Here is a 9,161-nt window from a genome sequence, read left to right on the forward strand (position 1 = left end):
ATAGGTTCACTCTGATGCAAAATTACATGCGCAATGCCCCCACCTTTTCGTTTCACAATGAGTGTGTGTGTGGGGGACTCCCCCTTCAATTCTATTGGCTCTAACGGTCAGAAAGAGGTGTCAACCATCAAAATCGACCAAGGGGGGCCAGAGATATCGAAGATCCACCCAAATGACACCAGAAGTGGTTTCTTTTTGCTAAATCTCTCTAAAAAGGTCAAATGTCACTTGTTTTGCATCAATCTTGATACAGGGTACTTATTATATGTTGTACTTTGGATTCCTAAAGCTTTTAGTCTACTAACCCATCATCCAAGGGTAGTTTTCACTATAAGTAAAAAAGAATTTTTGGACGGACACTATAATTTACAGTTTTTTACTATGTAAAATCTGAATTTTTTTTGAAATAAAAAACATCTATATTGATTCTGACTTTTCTACATCCAACTCACAGGTTTATCATTACTTTGAGAAAAAGATTATTAATTTAACCCTTTTAGAAGGGAAGATATGGTCATTTGTTCTGGGAATGTCATTTTCGAGCCTGAGACCTGAAAAACAGGCTCAGGGCTTAACAGGTTAAATTATATTTTTTTGCAGCCTGATTAAGTTTCTGTTACCCAGCTAATTCAGCTATGTTTAAATCATGTCTGTATTTGTATTTTCAGTCTGAAAGCTTTTAATCCAGCATTTAACAATTTTATTTGACGTTAAATTCACTCTATTTCAATGAAAAAGTTGCATTTGACAGAAAAACAAACTGTGCAGAATAAGTAGGGATATCCTCTTTAAAATAATTAAAAGTACAATTACTGAACACCAATATTTGTTTCTAAGTTGGGCTCAAAACTCAGACTTAGTAACATTATTTATCAGTTTGTTTTCTAATAAATACTCAGTTTCAATAGGTATTTTTGTTGGTCCAGTTAAGCTCTTTCTTTGCCAAATGGAATTCTTTTAAAAAAAAAAAAAAAATGGTTTGATTGTCTAAACGTTTATTTCAATCTTCCCCGGTTTATTTTGTGGTTTCTCGGGTTCTGCTTTCGTGTCGTTTACGTGAACGTTGTGAACTTTTCTGTCGGCTGCTGTCTTTCGGATACAATGGTTTTATAAACTGGTGTCGTTGTATACATAGGTGTACGTTTTTTAAATGAAATGATTGCTCTTCTTAAATTGTAATGTACATTTTTAAAAAAAGTAAAATCAAATGTCAAACACTGACAGTCTCCTGTTTTTAATTGTTGTTCTGCGCAGTACCACGTTCAGCCTGTTGGTGTCAGTAGAGAGTCAGAGGAGACTATGACACACATATAAACAGTACATTCATAAACACTCTAATTTCTCTTTAGTTATTATTTTAGATGACTTTAAACATGCATTAGAATTGGACCTCAGGAATTAAAAATAACTTATTATTATTTTAATGTTACATTTTATTTATTATTTAAATGATTATATATTTATTTTCATTTCAAATGTAAAATATATATTATTTGAAGAAATGGTTCTATATATTTATGAAAAACAAAAAGCAAAAACGCCTCGCAGACGCTCTTCCGTTTACTTTTTTAATAAATAAAAACAAATGGTCCGAAGATACACGGATTAATCTCCCTCCATCATGTTGATTTGAATCAGAAGTTCTGAACATGAGCCCGCCTCGCTCGACCTTCTGACCCAATCACAGCACGATAATGCTTCCGTTTCAACTATACTCCTTCCGTTTCCACTATACTTTCTCTCACACATACATACATTCTTCTCTTGCATACATATATTGTCTTCAGACATGCATATACTATTTATAATATTAAATGTAAACATTAAATGAATGAAGATAAGAGCAAAATGTATAAATATGAGCGTTAAAATACATGAATATGAGAGCAAAATGTATATATGTGTGAGTGAAAAATGTATAAATATGTGAGTGACAATGTATGAATGTGTGCTTTGAAATATGTGTGTGAGAATGAAAATGTATGTACAGTATGTAAAAGGAGAATGTATGTGTGTGAGAGGACCAGTATGAATTACGGCCCCTCATATGAAACACTACTTCCAGTATAATTCAATGAACACACATTGAAATATAACATGACCTTTGACCTCATTCACACAGTACAACTGAAGTATTCTTAGACATATTGTGTGTGTTAAGACGTACTATGAGATTGCACATTTGTTCACTGTCTCATAGCATATTTTAGTTTACCCAGTGCAGACAGGTTGTATTGAATCTTGCAGACACTGCCCTTATTTTAACCTCTTATTCCTTGAGCCAACTCCCTATTAGAGAACGTGCTATTCAAGCATTGTGTCGCTAACAGGTGAAGGTATGTCACCATTGGTTGATAGTTTTGAAAGGTTGGGCTATTTTGATTCCTTACTATGTTATCATTAAATAATGCCAGATTAAATTAGAATCAAACACAAAAAGTGGTCATATGAATTAGTTACTATTTTTTTTAACTTAATTACCTGTGTACTGCAAAATGTAAATTCACAATAAAAGGCCTTTTTTTTAAATGTTATCAAAATGAGTTTCACTCCCATCTGTACTCTGAGTGGTTTGTTCATATATCATCAATAGCCAGATTTATAGACTGATTATTGATGATTGCGTTAAGGATTAGATAGATAGATAGATAGATCGTACTTTATTGATCCCAAATTGGGAAATTGTTTTTGTTACAGCAGCATAAAAGGCATTTTACAATAAAACAAAACTACAAAATATACAAGAATAGAAAGAAAATAAAATAAAATATAAAATATAAAATATACATGTCGAAATAGAAAATATACATGCAGATATTATATATATATATACAAATTATAACATCTGTTTCCCTAAAAAACATCTGGAGAATAGATTTTTCTTAAAGGCTGCTGACAGTTTTTCTGGATTTATGTCGTGGTACAAACCCATATCAAAACTCCCCTCTGTAAAAACCTTTGACTCTAATAAGTCGACAATAAAACAAGAATGTGATCCTGGTTTTAACCAGTGTACACATTTCTATGATGTTTCTGTATGCGTTAGTATATTTAAAGATAACATTTCAGAAAACGTGTACTGTAATAAAAAACAAAGTCATGATGTGAGTGAAACATTTTTAATTGTAATATTATTCACCATCCACCTCTTTAAAAATAATGACATTTCAAATGATAAGCTCCATCTTATAAACAGGGCATTAATAAAATAGACTTTACAAGCATATTTCATGCAATTTTGATATTTAAAAAAACCTTTATTGATCTCCCAGTCAGACGGGACGTTTGCAGTCAGTTAGTCTCACCTGTACAGGCAGTGCTGGAGTGTGTTCAAGGTGAAGAATGAGATCATAATCATTAGAAGCAGTCCAACCAGTCAGACCGCTCTCACTGACACAGGCTGCAGCCATCAGACACTAAGATTAGCTTAGTTTAGCATATATACTAGGAAAAGGGGGGAAATAGTGAGTGACAAAATACACATTTAAGTGTACTTAATATATCTCTGTACGAAAACTGAAACGTAAACAATTTGGCAACTTGTTTTGGTCCCAGCCAAGAATAGCCCGACCCATAATCCCCTGTTAAATGTCTTATTGATGTTTTTACTCCTCTGATTTGGTATGGATTAAACAAACTGGATTCAGAGCTGCTGATAGGTGGATTTTGTTACCTTTGGACAGGCTGGCTTTTTCTTCCCCTGTTTCCAGTCTTTATGCTAAGCTAAGCTAACCAGTTGATGGCCTTATTTCTAACAAACATATACAGCAATCTTAATATCTATGATCAGCTGATCCAAGAGGGTTTTAAATAGTTTATAAAGCTTCAGAAGAACCAAATCTAACTACAAATGTAGTTATGTATAATATACAAATGGAAATAGTCAAGTACATTTTTTTAAGATACTTTCCCTAAATTGAGAACTAGTGAAAACTGTACTTCAGTAAGTACATTTAAAAAAAAACACAAAAAATAACATTCTTTGTTCCTTCTTTTTAATCCATTGAGGTTTTGTTCAGACTATACAAGCAGCAGGGCCGCCCTTCCCCTACAGGCCGATCACGCAGACTGCGTGGGGCCTCACCTCGCGGAGGGGGCCTCAGCTTGCGGAGGGTGCTTCAATTTGCGGAGGGTGCTACATTTTGCGGAGGGAGCCTCATCTGAAGCGCAAATGCGGCGCACCTACAGTGTAAGCGTGCAACAGTTTTGCCGCTGCGAGGCTCCACTAGCACCCCCGCCCCCCGTCGACGACGACGCTCGCGACACAGAGGGCCTCATCATATAACTTTGCGTGGGGCCACAAGTAGCCCTGTCAAGCAGTGTGCAGAGAGGTGGACGAAATACAATTAACATAACACAACAGACAGCTGAGATGTAACATTTACATTCCCCTGGTTTGTGAAACCACTGCAGCCTAATGTTTAATGATCAGGTATTGTTGATTTTCCAAGTAACTGTCAATACATTTTGTACCAATATACTATAATTCAATAATGAATTCTGAACGTCCCCTTTAAAACACACCAGACATACCCATAATGTTTTCCTTTTAAAATTATTTAAAAAAAATATATATATACAGTATTTTACTGATGAAAAAGGAGTGCATTACTTCCACTAGTAATGTGTGCAAGTATGAAACACTTTTTGAACACACAATTCTGAGACAATACATACTTTTCTTGTCCCCCTGACATATAAAGAAGGGGCACAAGTTTATTTCTGAGTAAATAGTTTTCTGATCACTTCAAGTCATGACGGCAGGGAGTGCAATCCGTAGAATAAACTAGAGTACATTAGAACATACTCATCAGTATTTTAGATGTTTTTATGCGTCTCATCGAGGTGAACCATAAGTGATCAGATTCTGAAAAATGTACAATGTGTACAAAGTACATAATTTAGTGAGAGTGAATCTTTCTTTAGAAAATCAAATGGTTGTTCTACTCAGTGTGATTGACAGGAGAGATGATCAGAGGGGCAGAGTTTTTACCACCATCGTTGTTACAGGGACTAAAGTATGGGTAGAGTTTCTCTTTGAAGCAGCAGCCAGTGAAGGAGTAGATCAGAGCTGCAGCATCAACATCATAAAAGGAGACCAGACCCTCCTCATAATCCACAAACACCCCCACCTTCTCAGGCTGAGACTTCAGAGAGAGACGGACTGGAGGACTAGCACCAGCTATGTACTCATTTTCATTCCTCAACGCTATCATCCAGTAACCATCCTGAGGAGTCAGTGAGATGATTCCCTTCCTGTTGATCGACTCTCTGGCCACTCCTAAATCCCACTCAGTCTTTCCTTTAACCTGAACCTCGTAATAGAATCTTCCTGAAGAGAAACTCTGCTTTGCTAAAACACAAGGGCAAGAATCAAATCTCTCTGGATTGTCTGTGAGATTCTTCATCACATCACCAAGTTTAACTTGTTTTCCATCATCAGACAGGATGAGTCTGGGTTGTGCTGTATCAGGATCAAGAGTCACCTCCACCTCATACTGCTGGACCCTCTTCAGCTCGAGCAGCTTCTTCATCTGTTTACTGAGCGTCTCCTCCAGCTGAGTCACAGCTCTCCTCACAGTCCCCTCATATGAAGGTGGACGGACCCTGACTTCTGTCCAGTTCTTGGTGGGTGGAGCAGCGTTCAGGGACGTGAAGCTTTGGAGGAGGTGGAGCTGGTCTTCAGAGCGTGACAGCTGCTCCACCTCAGAGCTTCTCTTCTTCAGCTCAGAGATTTCCTGTTCCAGCTCTTTGATGAAGCCTTCAGCCTGTTCCTCTGTCTCTCTCTGCTTCTCTTTGATCGTGTCGATGAGCTCGGCCTGGCTTCTCTCAACAGACTCCTTCAGAGCGGTGAAGACCTGAACACCATCTGCTATCTCTCTGTCTGCTCCTTCCTTACTGAGCTCCACTGAGCGATTCATCTCCTGAATCTTCAGTCGTCTCTTCTGGATCATCTGCTGAATTTCAGCCTCTGTCTTCCCCAGCTCAGCCTTCTTTCCTTCATATCCTTCTTTCAGAGGAATAACATCATGTGTCTTGTGGTCTAAAACAGTGCAGAGCATGCAGACACACACCTGGTCGGTCTTACAGAACAGCTCCAGCAGTTTAAAGTGCTTCACACACATCCTGCTTTCCAGGTTCTCCTCAGGGTCGATCAGCTGATGTCTTTTGAAGCCTGCATTTTTCAGATGAGGCTCCAGGTGAGTCTCACAGTAGGAGGCCAGACACACCAGGCAGGACTTCAGGGCCTTCAGTCTGGTTCCAGTGCAGGCGTCACAGGGAACTTCTCCTGGTTTGACCACTTGTTGCTCTGAGCTGCTGCTGCTGGCTTTCTGTTGAGCTGACTGTCTGAACTGAGCAGCCATCTCAGAGATGAAAGTGTTGACTTGCAGCTCAGGCTTTATGTTGAAAACCTTTTTACAGTTGGGACACTGACTCGGGACATTTCTATCCCAGTGTTCAGAGATGCAGGCTTTACAGAAGTTGTGTCCACATGGTATGGTGACTGGATCAGTGAACACATCCAGACAGATGGAGCACAGAAACTGATCCTCCGTCAGTAGAGAGCTGGCAGCAGACATGTCTCTCTGGGGACAAAAGTTTGAAAAAAACACAACTGTAATTATTATTCTCTATTTGCCAGTTCATAGAGTCCCACTATGAACCCGAAAATGTAAACTACCCCAACGTTTTATGTTAGAAATGACATACATAGACCAATGACAACCAAAAACATTTAGGTTTTTTGTCTGTAAGAATTAAAATTCAAGTTCAAATGAAATCTGGAAAATCATAGCAGCATTCGGTTTAAACTCTAAGAAACACAATGTGTAAGCTCTAATACTGTTGGGGGATTTTACCGTTGTTGAACAGAGGAGTGAAACCTCCTGCTGAGCATCACTGAAGTTAATACTAGTTGTTAAAAAAACAGTAAACTTTATCAGCTTCAAAAGGCAGACAGCAGTTACTACAGAAACAGGTTCAAAGCTCAATGCTACTTACCACAGTGTGTACAAATTATATGAGATGAAATATGTAATTGTCATGCCTTTTTATGAGATAAACTTGTAACATAACACCAGATCCCTTGCTTTGGAGAGTCCAGAACAAATCTAATATTTAGATTATACTTTGTTTAATAGAGTCAATTATAAAAATGTTTTCAAATACAGGAAATATGAAAATAAGTACAAGCTAATGCTAGCTTTGACTGTATGTTCTCTAACCTAACTTAACCAGAGTATACATTGTAGTTATATTGTTGGCTGTTGCTAATGTAAATGTTGAGGTTTTTATCTTAACTGACACATTCATATAATATAATATTCTTTATATGGTAAGATGGATACAGTCAGATTCTGATTTTAATCCAACTTTGACTACATATTTAGTACGTGATGTGTCTGTAGTGTACTCACCAGTGTTTGCAGAGTACTGCTGTGTTGTTGAGAAAAAGCTGCTGGATTCAGTTGAGTGTTTCTTCAGAGAAACAGAGACTTGTCTCGGCTGCTGCTCTGCTGTCGCTCAGACAAACTTCAGCTTTCATTTCCGGGAAAGGGAAACTCTTCTCTTACAGTGTGGTCCCACCTCAGTGGCAGTTTGCCAAGAGGGAGTGGAGGAAGAACTGTTGAGGCTTGTTATTTAACTTTGTGATGATGCATTTTACAGCTGATCCAAGAGGCTTTTCAAATAGTGTATTGAGCATAAGTAGGAATATGTTCTCAATACATAAAGGACATCTCTTTACACATCTGGAGATTTATAGCTATATTTCACAACGCTGTGTTATGGTCCTTGTTTAAGAGCAGCTGGTGAAACACTTCCTCCTCCCTGAACAGACTGTTTGAAAATGGGTCACGTGATTGTTGACTCACATTCAGGTCAGTCTTTAGTTTATATTACAACCAGATTCATTTTTATTCACCTCTAGTTTTGGGGGTTTTGGATTAGTATGTAAACTAACTACAGCTTAAAGTGTGTCAGATGAACTGATGTTGATTCTGTTCAGTTGTATTCTTTGATATGTAGTTAAATCAAATGTATATTTATGTTGCAATATATCAAAATGTATCCTAGGAACTTTAATATAATAATAATAACAATAATAATGATGTGTTATATCTCACACAGGCTCCGCCCTCTACTGGACTCTATGGGTACTACTCTCTATCATGCTGTGCGTGCTTTCACCTACTGAATTTACGTAAACGTAGCCGGCCAATCGGGACGAGCCTATCTGAATGCGCGCGCAGGCCCACAGTATATAAGGCGGCTACAGCCGCCGCCCCACTATCCTTTTTCTCTTCAGACGAGCTGACAACCGAAGAGTTAAACGTACGAAGATTAGAAGATTAGAAGAAACGAAAAATGGACTCACCATTACTGGAATCTCGGCCATGCCCCACCTGCCTTGGTTTGATCGCGGGCACCGATCTCCACCAGTGTTAATTTTGGCAGCTGTTTTTGATTTAGTCTTAGTCTTAGTCTTTAGACGAAAATGGTTATTAGTTTTAGTCACATTTTAGTCATTTCTATCCTTCATAGTTTTAGTCTAGTTTTAGTCGACGAAAACTCAAAACGTTTTAGTCTAGTTTTAGTCGACGAAAACTCAAAACGTTTTAGTCTACTTTTAGTCGATGAAAAAATACATTTTAGTCAACTTTTAGTCAAAATGTTTTCTCTTTAAACCAATTCAGTTAGGCAAATACAGGTTTCTGACATTGTAATCAAGGTGACAGCATCAAGTGTTGAAATTCGTAAAGCAACATTTCACTCTCTTAACACTTTACTTGTGTAATATCTAGGGATGGGTATCGTTAAGGTTTTCTACGGTACTACTAGTCTTATCAATACTGCTTATCGATCCGGTACTTTAACGGTATTCTTGTATTTACTTTTTGTTATTTTTTAAAGGAAAAACTAACAAATTGTTAACCGAATTAATTGCTTTATTTAAATGTGAAATAAATGAAATATATATATAATTATGTTAAAATATTGTACTGTACTTGAGTAAAATGTTGAGGTACTTGTACTTTACTGGAGTATTTAAATGTTTTGCTACTGTGTACTTCTACTCCACTACATGTATTTAATACCTTTAGTTACTTTACAGATGTGGATGAATGATGTGAAATATAATCAAGTGTTAACTCAGACTT

At 37.3% G+C, this 9,161-nt stretch overlaps 1 protein-coding gene across 1 annotated transcript; it reads right to left on the bottom strand.

Moving 5' to 3' along the window:
* Positions 1-3,103: 3,103 nt before the first annotated feature.
* Positions 3,104-7,550, bottom strand: LOC117470623 (E3 ubiquitin-protein ligase TRIM21-like). The gene is made up of 2 exons (XM_034115440.1): positions 7,419-7,550; positions 3,104-6,587 (listed from the first exon to the last, which is right to left on the bottom strand). The coding sequence occupies exon 2, from the start codon at positions 6,579-6,581 to the stop codon at positions 4,944-4,946; it is 1,638 nt and encodes a 545-aa protein (XP_033971331.1). The 5' UTR covers positions 6,582-6,587; positions 7,419-7,550; the 3' UTR covers positions 3,104-4,943.
* Between the last annotated feature and the right edge of the window lie 1,611 nt (positions 7,551-9,161).

The sequence above is a fragment of the Trematomus bernacchii genome, unplaced genomic scaffold, assembly GCF_902827165.1.
Source record: "Trematomus bernacchii unplaced genomic scaffold, fTreBer1.1, whole genome shotgun sequence".
NCBI classification, from domain to species: domain Eukaryota; kingdom Metazoa; phylum Chordata; class Actinopteri; order Perciformes; family Nototheniidae; genus Trematomus; species Trematomus bernacchii.

What these genes read in the sequence shown, in the direction of transcription:
- LOC117470623 (XM_034115440.1), bottom strand. Translation starts at nt 6,581, where the DNA reads ATGTCTGCTGCCAGCTCTCTACTGACGGAGGATCAGTTTCTGTGCTCC.